A 24,152-nucleotide genomic window follows, 5' to 3' on the forward strand; every position below is an offset into this window, starting at 1 on the left:
TCTTGGTTATTGCTCTGTTTAGGTTTTCTTTGTCTTCATGGCTCAATTTAGGTAGGTTATATGTGTCGATGAATCTATCCATTTCTTTAGGTTTCCCAGTTTGTTGGCATGCAGCTCTTCATAGTAATTTCTGACAGTGAGAGAGACAGGCAGAGAGAGAGAGATGTCTTCCATCCACTGGTTCACTTCCCAAATGGCCACAGTGGCCAGAGCTGTGCCTATGCGAAGCCAGGAGCCAGGAGCTTCTTCCAGGTCTCCCACTTCGGTGCAGGTGCCCAAGAACTTAAGCCATCTGCTATCCCATGCCATTAGCAGAGAGCTGGATGGGAAGTGGAGTAGCCTGGACTAAAACTGGCGCTCATGGTAAGGCAGCACTGCAGGTGACAGCTTTTACTCACTACCCCACAGTACTGGCCACTTAACATACTCTTTTTTATTTTTTAATGATTTATTTATTTATTTGAAAATCAGAGTTATGCAGAAAGAGAAGGAGAGGCAGAGAGAGAGGTTTTCTGTCTGCTGGTTCATGTCCTAATTGGTCACCGGTGCTTTGCCAATCCAAAACCAGGAGCCCAGAGCTGCTGCTGGGTCTCCCATATGGGTGCAGGGACCTAAGGACCAGGGCCGCCATCTACTGCTTTCCCAGGCCACAACAGAGAGCTGGATCGGAAGTGAAGCAGCAGGGACTCATACCGGCGCCTATATGGGATGCTGGCACTGCAGGCGTTGGCCTTACCCGCTATGCTACAGCACCAGCCCCCCATATTCTTTCAATTTGTGTATGTTATGGAAGGTATTCATTTCACCTTCATTCATAAATGAGAGCTTTGCAGGGTACAGTATTCTGGGTTGACAGGTTTTTGTCTTAAGACTGGGAGTGTATCTCACCTTTCTCTCCTAGCCTGTGGGGTTTCTAATGAGAAGTCAGTTATAAGTCTAATTGGAGATCCTCTGAAAGTAATCTGGTGTTTCTCTCGTGCACATTTTAGAATCTATGCTTTACTGTGGATAGTATGAAATGTGTCATGAAAATCTTTTCTGATCATGTCTATAAGGAGTGCTGTGTGTTTTCTGTACTTGGACGTCCCTTCTTTCTCCAAATTAGGGAAATTTTCTGTAATAATTTCACGAAGAAGGCCTTCTAGTGCATTGTTTCTTTCGACGCGTTTAGGAACTCTTAAGACCCCTATGTTGGTGTCATTTGATAGTATCCCATAGATCTCCAACACTGTTTTTTAGTTTTCTAAGTTCTCTTTTTTGGTCTGACTGTAAAATTTCCAGCAATTTGTCTTCTATGTCAGATAGTCTGTCTTGTGCTTCACAGAGTCTTTTGTTAAGACTTTCAACTGCATTTTTTTACTTTATTGAATTCCTCATTTCCAAGATTTCATTTTGATTTCTCAATTTCATGTGTGAAATTTTCTTTCATGTTATGTATGGATTTCGTTTATTCATGGATTTGCTTCTGATTACTATCCATTTTTTGAATTCCATTTCTGGCATTTCTTCAGTCTCTTCATCTTCACATTCTAGTATTGAAGTGTTTTGTTCTTTTGGCGCATCATGTTATCTTATTCTTGTGTCTTGAATTGCTGTGTTTAGTTTTAGGTATTTGTGAAGATACTTATTATTTTTTTTAATCAGAGGGGAGATTTGTTATCCTTTGTTGGCATAGTCTCATGCTTGCTTCCTCTCAGAGGATACCTGTACACCCCAGTGGGTACAATATTCGTCCACCCTGCCACAAGAACTACACAGAGGATCTGTCTAATCCTTAGTGTAAGCACGGATCCCACAGCAATGACCCTCACCAGAGAATCAGGGAGGCCCAAGCGAATAGAGCTGCCTACAGTGACTACCTAAAGTCCCAGCCACACTGTGTGGCTTCCACACAGCCACAGTATTTTCACAGTCCTGGCACACAAGCCTCCTGTCACAAGAATCAAGCCCCTATCAATTCTCTCTGCCAGACTTAGGCTTCTCCATTTGCCTGGATGCTGGGCGCACGGACACAAGCTAGTGCAGCTGTTACATACATCCAAAATGGCGCCTGCCCTCTCTGAACTTGTTACAGGATGCCAGTGCAGGGTGGTTGGGGAGAGAGAAATATGCCCCCTTTTTTTATTCTCTAGGTTGGCAAGTACACTGTCCCCCACAGGCCTCACAGCTGAACTCATGCCAGGGTCTTGATATAGCTTTATTTCAAGTGGCTTGGGCTGCTGCAGTCTAGTCTCACCTCACTCTCCAATCCTGGTGCTGAGTCTCTTGGCTGCTAGGGTTCTCAGCTGTGTGCATACACACCCTCTACGTAGGTTACAGTGTCCCTCTAATTTGCTTAGGGTTTCCTGTGCCATTTTCTCCCTAACTCTTCCTTGAGACTGCGTTCTCTCCACTTTTTTTAAAACTATCTTCCCCTAGACCAGATGAGTAAGTTCCCTCCCTATTCCACCATCTTAGATCTCCCCTCTATTTGTTTACCTGCGAATGGATATTTGGGATATGTTTTGGTTTTGTTACTGTAAATAAACCTGCAATGAACATTTCTATCCAGGTGTTCATGTACACATGTTTTCATTTCTCTTAGATAATATCTAGGAAAGAATTGCCAGCTCAGGTGATAATTGTATGTTTATTAGAAAAATGCCAAATTATTTTCCACATTAGTACCATTTTATATTCCCAGTGGCAATTTATGCAGTTACCTGGCCTTCTTGTTGAGCCATGTGCATGATCTAATTCTGGACTTAGTGTTTTGTGCCACTGATCTATATGTCTACTTATTTTTATTTTTTAAACTAATTTATTTAAGAGGTAGAGTTACAGTTCGAGGAAGAGACAGATCTTCCATCCACTGGCTCACTCCCCAAATGGCCACAATGGCTGATGCTCAGCCAATCTGAAGCCAGGAGCCAGGAGTTCTTCCAGGTCTCCCACATGGTTGCAGGGGCCCAAGCACATGAACCTTCTTCCACTGCTTTCCCAGGCCATAACCAGAGAGCTGAATCAGAAGAGGAACAGCTAGGACATGACCCATTGCCCATATGGGATGCCAGCGCACAGATGGAGGCTTACCCTTCTATGCCACAGCGCTGACCCCTGTATATCTACCTTATACCAACACCAAACAGTTTCGATTTCTGTAACTTTATAGTAAGTCTTGAAATAGGCAGAGTGAGTCCTCCTGCTTTATCCTTTTCAGAATTGTTTCTGGCGATTCTGGATGCTTAGATTTCCTTGTGTACATTTTAGAATCATCTTGTCAATTTCTGTAAAATAGTGTGCTGGGAATTTGATTTCGATTACATTTCATCTACAGATTAAATTGAAGAGAATTATAGGAACAAGATTGAGTCTTCCTGTTACTGGATTGTGTTTTTCTCCAAGTACGCTTTTCATTTCTGTCATGAATATTCTGTCTTACAGAATTCTTGGACAAAATTTGTTTGTAACTAGGTATTTGATGTTTGAGGGTGCCATTTCAAATAGGTTGCTCTTGAAGTTTTTATATGCATCTGTTGAGATAATTGTCTTTTATTTATTCTGTTTATATGATTAGTAGTATTGACCAGTTCTTAATTGTCAAGCCAAACTTGTATTCTTGAGATAAATTACACTGTATTATCCATTTTAATACATTGTTTTTCTATCTCCATCTATGAAAACAATTAAACAATATCATTTTTTAAGTTCTTCAGTTTTTTCTTTTTTTAAGGTTTATTTATTTGTTTAAAAGGGAGAGTTATAGAGAAAGAGGGAGAGAGAAGATCTTCCATCTGTTGGTTCAGTTTTCAGATGACTGAATGGCAAGAGCTAGCTCAGGCTGAAACCTAGAGCCAGGAACTCCATCTGGGTCTCCCATGTGGTTAGCAGGGGCCCAAGTACTTGAGTCATCTTCTGCCACTTTCCCAGGCACATTAGCAGGGAGCTGGATCAGAAGTGAAGTAACTGATACTCAGAACTGAGTTGTACCACATTGCTGTCTCTACTTAATATTTTTATATTTTTCCTTCTAGTTTGGCAGAGATACTCATTATCTCCATTTCTGTTAAGCATTTTACTATATGTATTAGCCAGTGTAGTATGATGAAAGAAAGAATTTAGGTCTAATGTTGGAGTGGGGTGGGATTGGGAATTGACTTTATTTCCAAAAGATAGGGTTATATACTGAAAACTAGAAGAAGAGCTTCTAGAACTCGTTAGTGAATTTAGGAAGATACACTGTATAAAAAATTAGTTGTGTTCCTATAGCATAATGAAGAACAAGTAGATAGTGAAGTTTAATTATTGTTTTTGTTTTTTTTTTTTTTTTTTTTTTTTTTTTTTTTTTTTGACAGGCAGAGTGGACAGTGAGAGAGAGAGACAGAGAGAAAGGTCTTCCTTTGCCGTTGGTTCACCCTCCAATGGCCGCCGCGGCCGGCGCACCGCGCTGATCCGATGGCAGGAGCCAGGAGCCAGGTGCTTTTCCTGGTCTCCCATGGGGTGCAGGGCCCAAGCACCTGGGCCATCCTCCACTGCACTCCCTGGCCACAGCAGAGAGCTGGCCTGGAAGAGGGGCAACCGGGACAGAATCCAGCGCCCCAACCGGGACTAGAACCCGGTGTGCCAGCGCCGCTAGGCGGAGGATTAGCCTAGTGAGCTGCGGCGCCGGCCAATTATTGTTTTGATTTCATTGATTTTCTCCATTGTTTTTATTTTTATTACTGCGTTTATGTTTTTCAAAAAGACATTGAGATAAGGTTCACATCTCATGTAATTAATCCATTTAAAGTGTAAAATCCAGTAGTTCTTAAAATTATCACAGAGTTGGTCTCCTATCACCACATTCAATGTAGAATGTTGTTATTACATGGAAAGGAATTCTATAACCATTAGTAGTCATTGCTTATTTCTTCCCCCTGATTCATACGCGCTTATTTTCTCCCCTTCCTCCGCACATCTCTGGCTCCCAGTGTTTACTTACGTGTGATTTCCTTTTATGTATTTATCTGTCCCGGGCACATTAAAAGTATGTATATTCTTCCCATTTAACTGTAATATTACCCTTGACTAACATTTCCCTATCCTGTCCTCCCTGCTAATCAACCAAGGCTCTGTTAACAAACATTCTTTCTACTTCTTTGAGATCTGTTTTTGTTAGATTCCATATACAAGTGAGATCAGGCAATATTTATCTTTCTCTACCTGGCTCATTTCACTTTACATAATATTCCCCAGGTTCCTCCATGTTGTCACAGATGATAAGATTTGGTTTTTTTAATTTGAATAGTATTCCATTATGTATATATGCCACATTTTCTTTATCCATTCATCTATTGATATATGCTTAAGTTGATCCCTTATCTTGGCTATTATTAGTAGTGTTGTACTAAACAAGATAGTACAGATATTTCTAATATACTGACTTCATATCCTTTGGATATATACCCAGTAGTGGGATTGATTGTTGGGTCAAATGTTCTATTTTCAGTTTTTTGAAGAAACTCTATACTGTTTTCCAAAATTGCTGTACTAATTTACATCTCAACGAACAGTATATGTGTAGCCGTTTGTCTCTATCCTGGGTCATGTTCTCTGCTCTCAGCTTCAGCCTAGCCATGTCTGTTGAGTGTGTTTGTGGAGAATAAACCACTGTGGCTGTCTTTGTGCCTCGCTTTCTCTGTCATCCTTTCAAATAAATAAAATAAATGAATAAATATAATTTTAAAAGATAATTAATATGACTTTGATATTTTTTTAATTTTGTTAAGCCTTATTTTGTAGCCTAACATATGATCTGTCCTGGAAAATGTGCCATATACACTTGAGTAGAATATGTATTATGTATCTGTTGTATGGGATGTTCTATATATGTCAAAATAGATTTGCTGAAGAGCGTAGTTTTAATTCTATATGTATCTGTTGAATTTATGTTTTCATGCTTGTCCATTGCTGAAATCAGGGTGTTGCCCCTACCAATATTATGTTGCAGTCTATTACATATTGGGGTGCTCCAATAATAGGTGCATATATAGGTATAGTTTTTATATCATTTTACTGTGTGGGCCCCTTTATCATTGTATATTAACCTTTGTATTTTTACTTTTTTATTTAAAGTTTGTTTAATCTGATATATGTGTAACTGCTCCTGTTCTCTTTTTGTTAACATTTGAATGAATGTTTTTTTTTCATCCTTCACTTTGAATCTGCATGTTGTTAAAGGTGAAGTGATTCTCTTGTAGGAGCATACAGCCAAAGTATTCGATTTTTATACATTCAGCCACTAGATGTCTGTTAACAGGAAAATTTTATCCTTTTATTGTCAGTATAATTATTAATATATGGAGACTTACTAGTGGCATTTTATGGATTTTCTAGTAGTTTTGTAAATCTTTTCTTTGTCTCACTATCTTTCTTTGTGATTTTTTTAGTAGTATGCTTGATGCCTTGGGTTTTTTTATTTTCAGTGTATAAGCAAGAGGTTTTTGTTATCAATAAGGCTTACAAAAATTTTTCTATCATAACAGGTTATTTTAAACTGATAAAAAAATAAACTTTGATTAAAGAAAAAAGTCTGTACTTTAAACTTCACAATATACATCATTTATATCTCTGTCCTATAACAAATTATTACCATTTTCAGTAGTTTTGTCTTTTTTTTTTTAGATTTATTTATGTATTTGAAAGTCAGAGTTACACAGAGAGAGAGGAGAGGCAGAGAGAGACAGAGAGAGAGCGAGGTCTTCCATCTGAAGGTTCACTTCCCAATTGGCCGCAACGGCCAGAGCTGCGCCAGTCTGTAGCCAGGAGCTTCCTCCAGGTCTCCCATGTGGGTGCAGGAGCCCAAGTACTTGGGCCGTCTTCTACTTTCCCAGGCTATAGCAGAGAGCTGGATCGAAAGTGGAGCAGCTGGGTCTCGAACCAGCGCCCATATGGGATGCCGGCGCTTCAGGCCAGAGCGTTAACCCACTGCACCACAGCTCCGGCCCAAGTAGTTTAGTCATTTAATCTTTGTACTGAGTGTGTAAGTGCTTTGCACACCATGATTATAGTATTTGAGTATTCTGAATTTGTGTATGTTTACATTGTCTTTGGTTGACTGTAAGACAAGTCTGGTGGTGAAAAATTCTCAGCTTTTTTTTTGTTTGGGAAAATCTTTATCTCTTCTTCGTTTCTGAGTGATGGCTTTGTTGGGCACTGCATTCTTGGTTGACAGTTTTTTCCCTTTAACAGTTTGACTGTAGCCTCCTATGCTCTCTGGTCTGCAGGTTTTCTGCTGAGAAGTCTGAAGGTAGATGTAATAGAATTCCCTTACATATATCTGATGTATTAACATTCCCTCACATGCATCTGACTTATTTTTTTTCTTCTACTGCTTTCAAGGTCCTTTCTGTATCTTTGATCTTTGAGAGATTGCTTATAAAATGTCTCTGGGTAGTTTTTATTTGAGTTGAATTTTATTGGCTACCTTTGACCATCTACGTGAATAGAGTTTCATGCTTTGATTTCTGTGAATAAGCTGTCTATTCCTTTATTTCCCTGTACTACCTCTTGAACTCCAATTACCTAAATATTTGCTCCTTTGATACAATTCCATATATCCTATGAGTTTTCTTCATTCTTCTTCATTCTTTTTCTCTTTATTGCATGTTCTCTTTTGATTGTCCATGGGAGATGGTCATCCCAAGTGACATCTTAACTATTGTACCAAATTCTTACCCAGTTCTTTGATTTAGGCATTTATTATAAATTTCTCTCATAGGCAGTTTCTGCTACCTTCCTTAAATTTTTTTTTAAAGATTTACTTGTTTATTTGAAACTCAGAGTTATACAGAAAATTGAAGAGACAAAGACTTCAATCTGCTGATTCACTCCCCAGATAGCTGCAGCAGCTAGCATTGGGGCCAGGCCAGAGCCAGGAGCCAGAAACATCATCCAGGTCTCCCGTGTGGATGACGAGGACCCAAACACTTGGGCCCTCTTCCGATGCTTTTCCCAGGCCAATAGCAGGGAACTGGAGTGGAGTAGCTGGGACACAAACCAGTGCCTATATGGAATGCTAGCATCACTGGTGGCAGTGGCTTTACCCGCTATGACACAACCGCAGCACCATCCCTTAAATTTTGGTATCTTGTAATTTCATTATTTTTCCCAGGTTTTTTTCATTACTCTGTTGACTTATGTAGCTATTCGAGAGTGTGTTTAATTTCTACTTATTTGTGATATTTTCCTGATACTAATTTCTAATTTAATATGATTGAGGTTAGAAATTCTAGTGATAAGATTTCAGTTCTTTTAAATTTGATCAGACTACCTTTGTGACCTAACGTATGATCTTGGAGAATTTCCTTTGTGTACTTGAGGAACATGTGTTCTTTTGCTTTTGAATGGAATGTTCTATATGTGTCTTTGGTTACTGGCACTGTGATATAGTAGGTAAAGCAGCCATCTGCAGCGCCGGCATCCCATACGGGTGCCTGTTCAAGACCTGGCTGCTCTACTTCCTACTTAGCTCTCTGCTATGGCCTGGGAAAGCAGTAGAAGATGGCCCATGTCCTTGGGCCCCTGCACCCGCATAGGAGACCCTTGTGGGGATTCCTGGCTCCTAGCTCTGGATCCACCAAGTGCTGGCTGTAGTGGCCTTTTGAGGAGTGAACCACTGGAGGGAAGATCTCTCTTTGCCTCTGCCTCTGTAACTCCACCTTCAGAACTTTATCTTGGCATCTTCCCTCTAGTTTGGGAAGTTCTCACCACTTTTTTTTTTTTTATGATTTATTTATTTGCTTGAAAGGCAGAGTTACAGAGAGGCACGGGGAGAGAGAAGTAGGGAGGGAGGGGAGACACACACACACACACACACACACACACACGCAAGAAGAGAGAGGGGTGGGGAGTGGGGGAGGGAGAGAGATACCTTTCATCTGCTGGTTTATTCCCCAAATGACTGCACCAGCCAGAGCTGGGTGGTTCCAGAGCCTGGAGCTTCTTCCAGCTCTCTCACACGGGTGCAGGGGCCGAAGGACTTAGGCCAACTTCTGCTGCTTTCCCAGGCCATAGCAGAGATTGGATAGGGAGTGGAGCAGCTGGGACTCAACCCAGTGCTGGCCCCCTATTATTTCTTTATTATTTCTGGCCCCTTTTCTCACTGTGCTGATGTAATGCCTTTTATGCAAAAATTGGGTTTCTTGATGCTGTCTCACAGTTTCTATAGGCTTTCTTTTTGCTCCTGTAATTCGATAGTTTCTAGTGTTATTCTTTGAACTCACTGACCCTTCTTGTTGAATTTGGTGTTTAAGCTTTCTCTTTGATTTTTCAGTTAAGTTATTATATGCTTCATCTCTAAATTTTATACTTTGTTTATATTTTCTTCATCTCAGATATTAAAATTTTTTTGTGTGTGTGATCAAGTAATCATGTTTGATTAATTAGTTTCTATGTTGTCCTGGCAAATATATAATATTTATATTATGTAAATATATTATATAAATATATAATATTTATATGAATATATGTTTATCATTCTACCTTAAAAGATTTTTGTATACATACCTATTTATTTCATTTTGAACTTCACAACTAATTAATATAGTCATATGAGCTCCACTTTACATATGAAAAAGCTAAGTACAAAGTTTAAAAGACAAACAGGTGTCAGAATCAGAACAATAATCCAAGCTTCCTGACTACATTTTTTAAAAGATTCATTTTACTTACTGGAAAGGTGGAGTTAGAGAGGGGAAGAGACAGAAAGAGACGAATCTTCCATCCACTGTTTCACTGCACAAATAGTTGCAATGGCCAGGAGCCAGGAGCTTTTTCTGGGTCTCCCACATCAGTGCAGGGGCCCAGCGCTTGGGTCATCCTCCACTGCTTTCCCAGGTACATTAGCGGGGAGTTGGATAGAGAGGAGGAACAGCTGGGACTCGAACCATTACCCAAATTGGATGCCAGCATCGCAGGCAGTGACTTTTCTCACAAGTCCACAATGTCAGCCCTGACTACAATTTTTAATATCATTATTCAAATAAACTGGCAAACTAAATTATTTTCTTACGTACAACACAGCATATATAGCCATGGTGATTTCTGATGGTAACTGTGATAGCTCTAGGCAATGTTTAATTCTTGTTTTTGTTTAAATTTTTTTATTTGTATAAATGGAAAAAATTTCATGTATCTCATGCATTCAGTTTTAAGTACATAATGACACTTGCCACCCCATATTCCCTTCCTCCCTCACTCCTACCCTTTTCCTGCTTCCTTTCTTATTTTTTTTTAATTTTTTTTTGAGAACAAGTTTTATCATTAATCAAAGAAGCACCTAAGAAGACATGCAGTGGTGTTGGGCATTTAGGCTTACCTGAAACTTATGAGACAAGAGAATATCCTCCACTTAATACACTAAAACAAAGTAAATCCTTGAGAACAAGTATTACTATTAACTGGCATAATACCACTCTTGAGGACAGAGGTTCTGCATGGGTAGTTAGTTCACAGTGACTCCTGTTGTAAGTTTAACAATTAACACTCAATGTATGATGTCAGTGATCACCCAAGGTTCTTGTCATGAGCTGCCTAGGCTATGGAAGGCTTTTGAGTCCACAAACCCCTTCAGTATTTAGACAAGGCCATAAGCAAAGTGGAAGTTCTCTCTTCCCCTAAGAGAAAAGTACAACCTTCTTTGATGGTCACTTCTGTTACTTTTAACTGGAGAGTTGAGGCCGTTTACATTCAAGGTGACTATTGATAAGTAACAACTTGGCCCTACCATTTTTCTACAATTATTCCTGTTGTTTACTTTGGATTTCTTTTGTACTTCTATTGGTGTTTTTTCTGCCTTCTTATTCTTTCATAATGATGGCTATCTTTCTGTGTGTAGCACATCTTTAAGCATCTTCAGTAGGGCCAAAGGAGTGTTGACAAATTCTTTCGAATTGTAGTGGAAAATCTTTAAGTCTTTATTTCACCTTCATCCATAAATGTTTTTTTCTTTTAAGTCTTGGACTGTATCTTGCCATTGCCTTCTAGCCTGTAGGGTTTTTGATGAGAAGTCAGCTGTGAGTTGAATCAGCAATCCTCTGAAAGTAATGTGGCATTTTTCTCATGCCCATTTTAGAATCTTTTCTTTATGTTTTATTGTGGAGACATACCTCAGTATGTCATTGTGAGGATATTTTCTGGTCATGTCTGTTAGGGGTTCTGTGTGCTTCCTGTATTTGAACATCCCTGTCTCCAAATTTGGGAAGTTTTCTGTAATTATTTCACTGTGTGTGCTTTCTGTTCTATTCTCTTCTTTCTACTCCTTCAGGTACTCCTAAGATTTGTATGTTTGATCATTTGATAGTATACCATAGGTCTCCAACACTGTTTTCAAGTTTTCTTCTTGTTTCTTTCTTTCTTTTTTTTTTAATATTTTTTTCTGTCTGACTGGAAGATTTCCAAAGATTTGTCTTCTGGGTTGGATATTCTTTCTTCTGCCTCATCAAGTCTGCTGTTAAGACTTTCCATTGCGTTTTTTATTTGATCCATTGTGTTCTTCATTTCTAGAATTTCATTTTGATTTCTCTTTATATTTTTGATTTACTCGGCAAAATTTTCATTCATGTCTTGTATAGTTTTCTTTAGTTTGTGGATTTGCTTTTTTTTTTTTTTTTTTTTTTTTTTTTACAGGCAGAGTGGACAGTGAGAGAGAGAGACAGAGAGAAAGGTCTTCCTTTTGCCGTTGGTTCACCCTCCAATGGCCGCCGCGGACAGCGCGCTGCGGCCCGCGCACCGCGCTGATCCGATGGCAGGAGCCAGGAGCCAGGTGCTTTTCCTGGTCTCCCATGGGGTGCAGGGCCCAAGCACTTGGGCCATCCTCCACTGCACTCCCTGGCCACAGCAGAGGGCTGGCCTGGAAGAGGGGCAACCGGGACAGAATCCGGCGCCCCAACCGGGACTAGAACCCGGTGTGCCAGCGCCGCTAGGCGGAGGATTAGCCTAGTGAGCCGCGGCGCCGGCTGCTTTTTTTTTTAATCGTTGATTTTCTAAATTCCGTTTCTGGCATTTCCTTGATCTCTTCATCTTCACATTCTAATATTGATATGTTGTGTTCTTCTGGGGGGTTCGTGGTGACTTCCTTATTCTTATTTGAATTTCAATTCTTATGTTTTGGCATTCTTTGAGTTGGATTTTAATGTTTTTCTTCTGTTGCCTTTTTTTCCGGGGGGAGGGGACATCTATGCTTCCGCGTGTTGGAATATCTGCCCTTTCAGTGAGAGGAGGTGTGGTCTTGGGGCTCTGGTCAGTATCCTAGGGCGGGGCAAGTTTTCAGGGTAAGGATTCCCAGCTTATGCCCTGCTGCTTTTCATGTAGCAACCTAAGCCCCAAGGTCTCCGCACCTAATGTTCCCTCAGATGCTGCTGGTGCAGGCACTGCTTTGTTTCTGGTGGTTGCCTAGCCACTTCCTGGTGGATCTCTGAGACAGTGGGGACTGCAGGCTGTTCCCTCAGTTCCTAGCTCTGGATCACACTACAGTCACTGGCTTAATGCCTGCCGCCACAAAACAGTGCAGTGTTCAGGTGCCCCGTCTCAGTGGGCTGTTTTGTGTGTGCCTGTGGGCTTCCCGGGTTGTAGTCTTATTTAAAATGGCATCCAGTCTCTCTCAGCGAGGTTGTGGGTTTTGTTTTGGAGAAAATGGTTTGAATCAGCCACCTCTCTCCACTGGTTCACTCCCCAAATGTCTACAACAATTGGGGCTCAGGAGCCTGAATACATACCATCCAGGTCTCCCATATGGGTGACAGCGGCTGAAGTACTTAGACATTCGTCTTCTGCTTCCCAGGCACATTAACAGGGAGCTGGTTTGGAAGCAGACTAGCTGGGGTTTGAACCCACAAGCTGATACAGGATGCCAGCATCCCAAGCAGTGATTTAACCTGCTGTGCCACAGTGCCCACCCCATCCTTTTATTCTTGTGCTTGATTAAGAGCTTTATTATTTTAGTGCCAGTTTTTGTCCTTTATTTATTTTAGAACTATCAGGCTTTTCTGATTGATTCCATGTATCTGTGTATTGGTGTCTGTGTATTTGAGAAGACAGTCACATCTCAAGTCTTCTATAGGTGTTCTCTGGCACAGGTAGATCTTCACTAGGTAGTCTAGGCTGTTCTTGAGGGTACAGCTGGGCTGCTGCCTTTGTTCTGATTCTGGGGATAGGAAGAGTTTGCTGGCTCTGTTCTGCAGTCACCTCTGATTAGGCTGGTTGCCAGGGTTTTCCTTGCCCAGGTAGTAGTACCATTACTTGACATCTGCAGTTACACAGGTTTGTAGGCTGGACTCTGAGGTTAAGTAGAATTGGTGTTTTTTTAAGGGAAAGGATCCATTTGGGGAGACCCTGTAGATGGGATGGAAGGGCCAAAGAGGGAATAGAGAGGAAAGGAGAATGTAAGAGAGAGATCCAGAGAGAGAGAGAGAGAGAGAGATCAGGAGATGGAGAGAAGGAGAGCCACGTGTTCAGGAACAGGTCCTCTTAAAACCCTGTCCTGGGTGACAGGGGGAGGGGAGCAAGGAAGTAGGAGTAGCAAATCCCATCAGGATCAGAGTGCAGCTGACGCTGGTGGTTCGGTCATGTGGCCATCTGACCTCCAGCAATTGCAGCCAGGGCTAGAGCCCAGGACAATGTCAGGATGTAGATCACACCACAGACAAGACTGCTCCATTCCACCAACATTCTCCCACTTTGTCTTCTGTAAAGCAAGAGTTGTATGGGATTACATTAGCCCCAAAGTCCAGGAAAGGTAGAGGGACGATGATGTCCCTAGAGCTACTTCCTGCTGACATGGGGTGACGAGACGCTTTCCGCTGGCATGGGACGATATCCCAAGCTGCTGTCTCCTGGGTGGGGAGCCGAGTACATCCCTGTAGCAGCACCTAGTTGACCGCCTTGTTGCTGAAGGCCTCGATTCGTTCCATTATCACCTCCTCAGAATTTGGAAGGCCAGTATGTGGATGGAGATTGCGGAGTGTTCAGTGGCATGGAAGGAGTTGTGAGGGTGTGTTTTGTCACTGGCAGAAATGCAGGACCCCAAGGTAGCTCAGAGATCCCCAAAGGGAGAGCAAAGTCATTAGGGGAGCCTGGATCCGAGTCGCGGAACCAATGTAAGGCCACCACAAGACACACAAACCCCTGAGTAAGGGAAAGGGTTTGCTGGGGGAAACCTGACAGACCAGAGGGAAGGGGCAGAGAGGAAAAAGAGAGAGAAGGAGAGTGTAAGAGAGAGATCCAGAGACAGAACGAGAGAGAGAAAGAGAGATCAGGAGATGGAAAGAAAGAGAGCACTCAGGATGGTTTAGATTATGAACTACTGGTATGCTCAGGAGAAATGTGTGTTTGAGGTTTGCCTCCCTGTTTAGGCATTATGTGATAAGCTTTGAGACTGAGTTGAGTACAGTATTACTTAATTTATGAGTGTTGAAGAGCTAGCCTGCACCCTGGCTGATTTGCTGTATTGGACTTACTCCTCCCTAGAAAGATCTGGAGATGGGCTTTGCGGCTGCACTAGTGCTGTTTAATGTGCTTTTGTTTTTCCTGGAGATGTATATACATACACACACATACACAGAAGTCCAGGGAGGAGAAAGAGAGCACTGTCATTTAATGGTTATACTGGACCAGGGCTCAGACTGGGAGCTGGGAACTCAAGCCCAGACTCCCACACAGGTGTCAGGGACCCAGCCACTTGAACTATCACGTGTTGCCATCCAGCATGTGCATAGTGTGAAGGTAAAATAAGGAGTGGGGCTGGACTCAAGCCCAAGCACATCAGTGTAGAATGTAGATATCCCAACCAGCAATTTAACTACTAGATCAAATGCCTGCCTTGAATTTTTTTTTTTTCTTTTAAGATTTATTTGACAGGGCTGGCACTGTGGCGCAGCAGGTTAATGCCCTGGCCGGAAGCACCAGCATCCCATATGGGCCCTAGTTAGGGACCCGGCTGCTCCACTTCCAATCCAGCTCTCTGCTATGGCCAGGGAAAGCAGTAGAAGATGGTCCAAGTCCTTGGGCCCCTGCACCCGTGTGGGAGACCCAGAAGAAGCTCCTGGCTCCTGGCTTCTGGCTTCAGATCGGCGTAGCTTCGGCCGTTTCGACCATTTGGGGAGTGAACCATCAGATGTAAGACCTCTCTGTCTCTGCCTCTCCTCTCTCTGTGTAACTCTGACTTTCAAATAAAAATAAATAATTCTTTTAAAAAAATTTATTTAAAAGGCAGAGTTGACAGGAAGACAGAGAAAGAGTTCTTCTGTGTACTGGTTGACTCCCCAAATGCCCAAAACAGCCAGAACTGGGCCAGGATGATAAAGTCAGGAGCTTAGAACTCCATCCAGGTCTCCCATGTGGGTGGCATGGGCACAGATACTTGTCATCTTCTACTTCCTTTGCAGGCACATTAGTAAGCAGCTGGATCCAAAGCAGAGCAAACAGGATTTGAACCAGGGCTCTGATATGGGATGCTGGTGTCACAAATAGCAGCTTCTTAACCTACTGTGTCACGGTACCAGCCCTATGCTCTGAGTATTTTTCAGTGATTTCCTTTTTTCTCCACATAAGGTTGTATCTCTCTCTTATTGTTTGTGGTCACTATTGTTTATATTACACATCTCTAACTGATCCTAGTCTAATCTTACACCATTTTGCAGAGTTAGAAATCCTTACAAGAGTATACTTCATTTGTTCCTCCTGTCCTGTGTTTTATTTTTGACCTCTGGATATACTGTAAACCCCCAAATACATTGGTAATACTTAACATTTGGCAATTATTTTTAAAGTGATTAAAAATAATTACATACGTCTACTATCTGACTTCATTTTTATTATTTTCTAGCACTGTTTGTTTCTTCATGTAGATACTATATTCCTTTGGCTTAAGAACTTCATTTAGTGGTTCTTGTGCAGGTCTGCCTGGCAGTGGTTAATTTCATCTTTTATTTGAGAAACCGTTCATTCTGGGAGGATATTTTTACTGGTTGTAGAATTATGAGTTATTTTACTTTCATTAATTAAAAATTCTGTTCCACCATCTTCTGTCTTACATAGTTCTGATGAAAAGTCAGCTGCCATTGCATTCCTTCTTTCTCTGTTTAATTTCTTTTTCCCTGGTTTCCTTGATGGTTTTCTGCTGACCTTTTATTATATGTATATTGTTGATTTCATTTTTCTAGGGTTCTCTGAATGTCTTGGCCATTTATTGTTGTTGTTTTGTCTTTTATTAATTACAGAGGATTCTTAGTCACTATCTTTTGTTTTGTTTTGTTTTTTGAACTGAAACAAGGTTTATTGATATACTTTTCTGATCAGTCAGAAGACACATTATAATGTACATTTCAAAATTAGTAAAAGTCATGTATGATCAAAAATTAAGATAAGCAACATATCAAAAGATAGTTACAACATAGTAAACAAAATATTGTATCTATAATATAAAAAATTCTACAGATAAATAAGAAAAAGAAGATACAGTAAAACTAAACAAAGAATTTGAATAGGAAATTCACAAATGAGAAGACTATCTTTTCAAGTATGTATTGTCTTTGGTTTTTCTGGAAATCCATTGAATGTTTGTTACACTATTTCATTCCACAGTTGTTGCACACTCTATTTTACCAAAAAAAATGTATTTCTATTTGAATAATGTCTGTTGACTTATCTTCAAGGTCAATAATTCCTTTTTCTGTTTTGTCCAGTCTGCTGATAAGCCTGTCAAAAAATTCCTCAATGTAGTTCCCTTAATTTCTGTATTGTCCATTGTACTCTTTGCTAAAGTTCCCATCACTCGTGCTTTTGTCCACCTTTTCCATTATATTCTTTATGTTGGTCACAGTTAGATTTTTAAGATTTGTTTGAATGAAAGAGTGACACAGAGATAGAAAGCAGTCTTCCATCCCTTGGTTTACTCCCCAAATGTCCATAGTAGCCTGTGCTATAGCAGACCAAAGCCAGGAAGCCAATACTCTCCAAGTGTCCCATGTGTGTAGCAAGAACCCAAGTACTTGGGCCATCATCCACTCTGTCCCTGTTACATTCTTAGCAGAAAGCTGACTCAGCTTCTGGCATGGAGTAGCCAGGACTTGAACCCAGCACTCTGATACAAAACGAGGGCATGCCAAAAGGCTGCTTAACTTGATCTTCTGTATATGAAGGTGATTGAAAATGAAACTTGATGAAGGGCCGGATGGGAGAGGGAGTGGGAGAGGAGAGGACCGCGGGGGGAGAGCCACAACAATACAAAAGTTGCACTTTGTAAACTCACATTTATTAAATAAAAAAAAAAAAAGAACTTATGGGGGGGAGCCATTGTAATTCATAAACTGTACTTTGGAAATTTATATTTATTAAATAAAAGTAAAAAAAAAGATTAAAAAAAAAAAGGGCTGCTTAACCTGCTGGACCACAATGCCCACCCCCCCAGTCTCAGTTATTTTATGTCATTTACTGATAATTTCACCAGTTGATCATTATTCACTCTGTGCTATTAAATCCTCAGTTCTCTGCAGTATTTTTGTTGTGTGTGTGTTGCTGTGTCATATTTTTTTATTAGTGTGTCAGACATCACATGAACAAGAACAGTAGATTTGAGGCAAACAGTATTTATATCCAAAAATGAGTCTTCTGCACAGCAGTTATTATGTGCAGTTGGGTTAATTCTCGTGGACTGGGCTGTGTTTATAATGCTTTTGACATCTTTATTCTTTCACTTCATTTTACATCACTGGGCTCCAATTTTTTTTTTTCTTTTTTTTATTTTTTTGACAGAGTGGACAGTGAGAGAGAGAGAGAAAGGTCTTCCTTTTGCCATTGGTTCACCCTCCAATGGCCACCCCAGCCGGCACACCGTGCTGATCCGAAGCAGGAGCCAGGTGCTCCTCCTGGTCTCCCATGGGGTGCAGGGCCCAAGCACTTGGGCCATCCTCCACTGCACTCCCTGACCACAGCAGAGAGCTGGCCTGGAAGAGGGGCAACCGGGACAGAATCCGGCGCCCCGACCGGGACTAGAACCCGGTGTGCCGGTGCCTCTAGGCGGAGGATTAGCCTGTTGAGCCGTGGCGCCAGCCTAGATACTGGATCTCTTAAAAATGCCAAGGACCACTTGAATGAAATTAATCTAAGAGACTAAGTTGGTTCCTAGGCCAAGGGGAACCAGAATTCCTAAACTCCTTTTGAATTTAGTAGTGTTCAGAAACAGTGCTTTACTCAAACAGTAGTGTATGAGTGCTGTGACATGTATATACCTTTTTTTTTTTTTTTTTTTTGACAGAGTGGACAGTGAGAGAGAGAAACAGCGAGAAAGGTCTTCCTTTTCCGTTGGTTCACCCTCCAATGGCCACCCCCGCCGGCACACCGCGCTGATCCAATGGCAGGAGCCAGGTGCTTCTCCTGGTCTCCCATGGGGTGCAGGGCCCAAGCACTTGGGCCATCCTCCACTGCACTCCCTGGCCACAGCAGAGAGCTGGCCTGGAAGAGGGGCAACTGGGACAGAATCCGGCGCCCCTGCACTCCCTGCACTCCCGGGACTAGAACCCGGTGTGCCGGCGCTACAAAGTGGAGGATTAGCCTATTGAGCCACGGCGCCGGCCTGGGCTCCAATTTTTTATGCTTGATCTGGGGCCTTGGGTGCTGGAGGGTTTTTCATCAGTGTTCTTGCTCTACCCTCAGCTTTCAGGAGTCCTTGCACTACTAGGTCACAGAAGAACTCTCTTCTTACTCTTCTCTCTGTTCTCCCTAATTTCTAGGCCAGTTGTGTGAATGAGTATATTCTTAGTTCTACTAGACAGGATTCAATCTTAAGCATTCTCTGTGATTGCTCTGTGAGCTTCAAACTTTCTTAGTATTTATGTCTCAGTATCCCTGGAAGCCAAATTCCGTCTTCAATCTGTGGTTAGGGTCTTAGACAAGAGCTAGTTTCCAGCCTTTCTCTACAAATTAGATCTCTGCTGGGCGTTAATTCAAGATACTGGGCCTTTGTGGCATTCCTATCCCTGCTTCAGGGCAGAGATTTTTAACTCTATCCCTTATTTAGAAACAACCAATCTTTTTCAGAATTTTTCCTCTCCTCACCCTAGAGGCAGATAGGTTTTACTTCCACCCTTCTGAGACTTGCGGTGCATCTTGTCCTGAGTCTGAAGGCAGAAAATTTTCTCCTCCTTAGCCGAATGATTTAAGGTTTTTACTATCTGTGATAGAAAGGCCCAGGGAAGTGGGTCTGATCTCATATCTATCCCTTAGTGGCAGCCAAACTCACGGACCCAACTTTGCTACCAGGGAGTGCTTCCTCTGTTATCCTGATCTGCCCCAGTCATTTCCATGAGTACTAATGGAGATTTGTCACAGAGAACTTGTGAGCACAGGCTTCCATGTGTTAGGGACTCCTAGTTTTCTACAGTACTGTGCTAATTTTGCTTGGTTTCCAATTTCTTTTAAAAAACCTATATATAAAATATATTTATTCAAAAGGCAGAGTTAGAGATCTTCCGTCCCCTGGTTCACTCCTCAAATGGCCACAATGGCCGGGGCCCAAGGTAGAAGCTTCTTCCAGTATTCCCATGTGTGTGCAGGGCCCAAACACTTGGGTCATCTTCTTTGCTTTCCCAGGGACATTACAAAGAGCTGGGTAGGAAGTAGAGCAGCCAGGACTCTAAGCAGTGCCTGCATGGGATGCCAGCACTGCAGTTGGAGGCTTAACCTTCTATTCCACAGCGCCGGCCCCAAAAAAGCTAACTTTTAAAGGTTTAACAACTGGCCACTGATTTTCTTGGAGATGTGCTGTCTTCCTGGATAGCTGCTTCCTTTAACTTTCTTCATTGTTCTTTTGTCTTGCTGGTATGACATTTGTGTAGAGACTACTTTAGTATTACTGCTTCATGAAAGCTTTTCTTATGTTAAACAATGGATAAGTAAGAACAATATTACATTTCTTAAACATCTTTTCTCAACGACTTGTACCTCAAAATTTTACTGGGTTAATTGCTCTTCATGAGCCTCAGTAGCCCAAAAGAATTAACTTCCTTGTAGAAAATTCCACTCTAATTCTTGAAAAGTAATTGATTTAAATTATTTGACTAAATATACTCAATTTTTCTAAAATATCCTATACTATTTACATTTTTATTTAGAGTTTTGGAGGCTGGAAAGGCAGATGTCATTTTGCCAAAAAGTTCACCAAGTGGAATAACTCACGTGATTGCCAGTAATGCAAGAATCAGTGCTGAGAAAGAAAAAGATAACTTTAAGGCTCCATTTTATCCAATTCAGTATCTAGGGGATTTTCTTTTAGAGGTAAGTAAAATAAGTACTGGGCATGTTTAAATGTTTGTTTTATGAAGTATCAATGTCTCGAAACACAGTCATCCCTCGGTACCCTCAGAGGATTGAGTCCAGGATTCCAAAATCTGCAGATGGTCAACAAATCCCTTCCATAAAATTAAGTAGCATTTGCATATAATCTGTGCACATCCTCCCGTGGACTTTAAATCATCTCTAGATTACTTTAAATACCTAATGCAATGTAGCAGCTATATAGTTGTTTTACCTTTTGTTTAGAGACTAGTGACAAGAAGAAAAATCCTGGGCATGCTCAGTACAGACACACCATAGTAGGCCTAACTCTGTTTTCCATCTGTGGTTGGTGGAATTCTCAGTTGTGAAACCCATGGATACAGAATATGTAGATATGGAGGGCTGACTGTATATATTAAGATTATGTGTTACACTGTGAAAATATGTTAACTGGAAATAATTAAATGGTGTATTTTCAAGGGCAATTGCTTTGATACTTAAATATTCAAAAATACTTATTGAGATGAAGCTTGATTTTAAGTATAAAATTTGCTATCTTTTTGAGTTTCTACTTTTGTTGTCTGTGCTTTATGATAAAAAAATAGAAAATAATTTTGAGCATTTTAATGTCAATATAAATAAAATAGCAGTGGGATATGTAGTATCATATGAGAACATTGGAGTTATTTTCCCTCAGGAGGAAGAGCTATTTTGAAGGGATTAGAAGTAATTTTCTTTCCTGTTCCCTTACCTCCCCTTCCATTTGGTGTAAATACCACTCCTCTAGCTGTTTAAATGGGAATCAAACCCTAGAGAAAAATTCCTTAGCAGATTAACAAAGAAAAATTTATAAGGAGAGTCACTCAGGGTAGAAGAGAAACTTCAGAAGTCCAAAACAACCTTGATCTAGGAAAGATCATCTCCTTCAGTGTGTTTTTTTTTTTTTTTTTTTAATCTCAATAGATGCCAGCTTCTTTAATCTGATACTTTATGTCAGGGACTTGGAATCATCCTTGAAACCTCCTCTCCCAAACTCTTCACATCTTGTCAACTAGTCTTACTGATTTTTATCTCAAATAGCTCTTAAATCACACCACTCCGCTTCTGCACTAACATCATACTGAGTTCACTGTCTTTCTGGACAGTTTTTCTCTTTTTGTTTCACCGTTTCACTCTTAATCATTTTCTAATTGTCATTACCTTTTGCTTCTCTAGTATATTCTGGTATATATTTTGAGGAAGAGCAGCCCAAATTCTGTCTGAAACAATTCTGTTGCTCTCACTCTCCTAATTAAAATTTTTGTTCAGTGGCCTCAAACTGCCCTTATGATCAATTCCTAAATCTCTAATGTTGCTTAACAGTTCCTACAGGGTTCCTGTCACTCCTCCCTTTTCAGCTGTTTAATAGCCTAGTTTATTCCATGTTCACTGTGGTATAATAAAACCACCTACCCAGTTTCTTATACAATCTGTGCTACTTCCTACCTTAATGTCTTAGATGTTTTCTGTGCCTGAAAAAGTTTCCCCTACTATTCCTTCACCCTCTGTACCATCTGCTTTCTGCTCCTCCTTCAGGTTCCTGTTAGGTTGTCGACTGTTGAAGGAAGCTTTCTTGACCTCCTGTTATGCTAGCATCATCTGTAATTGCTCTCATGGTGTTACTTTGCTTCATATTACTCTACAGTTACAAGTAATTAGATGACTGATTGAATGCTGAATGTCTTTCCCCTTCTGCACCAAAAGCTCCTTGGCATCAAGGATCATGTATTTTCCATAGTCATATTCCTGTTATCTCACGTAAGCCTGGAAAATGAGTTCTCAACATAATTGTGTTAATCTCCAAGAGAAGTTATGACCTTAGCATCTTCTTAGATGTAATGTGTCATTCTATAATTACCTTTCCCTAGTAAGAGCAATGTAGAATGGAAGTTTGATATTAGTTCAAAAAATAGATCAGCTTCAACTATGCATAATCTCATTGTCCTTGAGAATGATTGGTCTGGAAAGAAGCAAGTGAACTGGTTCTGACCAATGGAACATAAATAGGTAGCTAAGAACTTCTAGGAAGTTTCTTACTCACTCTGAAAAGAAAGTCACTGATGGTGTGAACAAGGAAGAGTATAACCTGAATTACCACAAGCAAACTTGGCCGTGGGGAGAAGTAGCCTTAGAATGAAGCCAGCCCTATGATAGCAGAGTGTAGAGATGGAATCTGGACCCTTACCACCACTGAAGTTGCTAAATTAACCAGCACTGAAGCCTGATCTGGCATTGAACCACAATGAGATTGCTGTGGTAAGTTAGTCTGAGTTGGTTTTGTAAATTTGAAACTGAAAACGTCTAGCTGGCAGACCTCTTTGAATCATGTATTTTGTGTTGTCAATAGAATGAAAGCCATTCTTGGCTAGATTAGTAAAGGTGCCTGAATTTTCACTTTTCTTTGGAAAGAAATGGTTAAAACACTGTATTATAGGCAATAACCTTGGCCTTATTTTGCAGTAATGTGACAGTATCCAAATTCATCTGGTGCAGTAGTGAGGGCAACAATGGCTTCTCAGCCAGAAGTAGCAGATAATCTAGATATACACTGTTCTAGAAGTTCTTGATCAGACAGCTGGGAGTTCATAACCAATCTAGATATGGAAGGCATTTGCTGATTGCTTCTGAGAAGAAATTAGAAAGTTAGCGTCATTTCAGTATCTTATTTTTCTTCTACCACGTCAGAGAACTTATTACAGTCATCATTAAATAGATTCTGAATTAGAGTCTAAGAAAAAATGTCATGCAGAATGACTGGTTAACAGTAATAATGAAAATTTGCTTTTTAAAAGTTTTGTTTAACCTACTTATACTTTTTGGAAAGCTTCTGAGGAATCTATTTGGTTCAGGTTTATTGAAGATTTGGTGTACTACTTACCGTCCTAGGGACGTGAAAATGTGTAAGACCACATGTCAGACCTCAAACTGCTTACTTTTTAGTGATGGTGAAAGAATGTAGAAACTGTTAATTTCACTTCAGTGTGGATTCTGCATTGGTTAAATTATGTGTCAAGTGCAGGATTCCTTAACAAAAAGGGAAGGGATACTTAGGGCTACTTAAACTTCTTTTGACTCTACATTAAGAGAGAAAATAAAATGAATCACAAATCTTCTGGGAAGGTACTAGGAGTAACTGAAAAAAAAAATACAGACTTTTAGAGACAGATAAATTAACTTGTGACCCAGGCGTATGATTTACTAGTTCCTTGATCATGGGGAAGTCATTTATCCTGAGCCTTAGTTTCTCTTTATACATACTGACACTTAACACTGCTTTGCTTATTGTGAGAATTATTAAAACTACTCTTAACTAATATATTTTTGTCTTTTTTTAATAATTTTTTAATTATATAAGATGATAAATTTCATATATACAGACTTAGGAGCATAGTGATACTTCCCGCCCTCCCTCCTCCTATTTTTTTGTTTAAAGATTTATTTATTATTTACTTGAAATTCCAAGTTGCACAGAGGCAGAGAGAGAGAGAAAAGTCTTCCATCAGCTGGTTCATTCCCCAAATGGCTGCATCAGCCACAGCTGAGCCGATCTGAAGCCAGGAGTTAGGAGCTTCTTCTTGGTCTCCCACATGGGTGCAGGGTTCCAAGGTCTTGAGTTTATCATCTGCTGCTTTCTCAGGCCATAGCAGAGAGCTGGATCAGAAGTAGAGCAGCTGAGACTCGACCTGGCGCCCATGTGCAATGCCAGCACTGCAGGCAAAGGCTTTATTTTCTATGCCACAGCACCGGCCCCTCCTGTCTTTGAATTTTTACGATGACATACTTTTAGTTTATTTTATAATCATAAGATTAAGCCTCCACTAAGT

General features: G+C 40.6%; 1 protein-coding gene across 4 annotated transcripts in view; it reads left to right on the forward strand.

The window, feature by feature from the left end:
• The window catches only part of SLF1 (SMC5/6 complex localization factor 1), an 83,408-nt gene that overhangs the window by 15,319 nt on the left and 43,937 nt on the right, over positions 1 to 24,152 (forward strand). For all 4 annotated transcript variants that reach the window (XM_008261942.5, XM_070056465.2, XM_017344601.4 and 1 more), the window contains one exon: positions 20,127 to 20,289. In XM_008261942.5, the coding sequence (XP_008260164.4) occupies positions 20,127 to 20,289 (163 nt within the window). The remainder of the gene's footprint in view (positions 1 to 20,126; positions 20,290 to 24,152) is intronic.

This window comes from Oryctolagus cuniculus, chromosome 14 (assembly GCF_051225735.1).
Source record: "Oryctolagus cuniculus isolate XC-2025 breed Fujian yellow rabbit chromosome 14, ASM5122573v1, whole genome shotgun sequence".
In the NCBI taxonomy this organism is placed as follows: Eukaryota; Metazoa; Chordata; class Mammalia; order Lagomorpha; family Leporidae; genus Oryctolagus; species Oryctolagus cuniculus.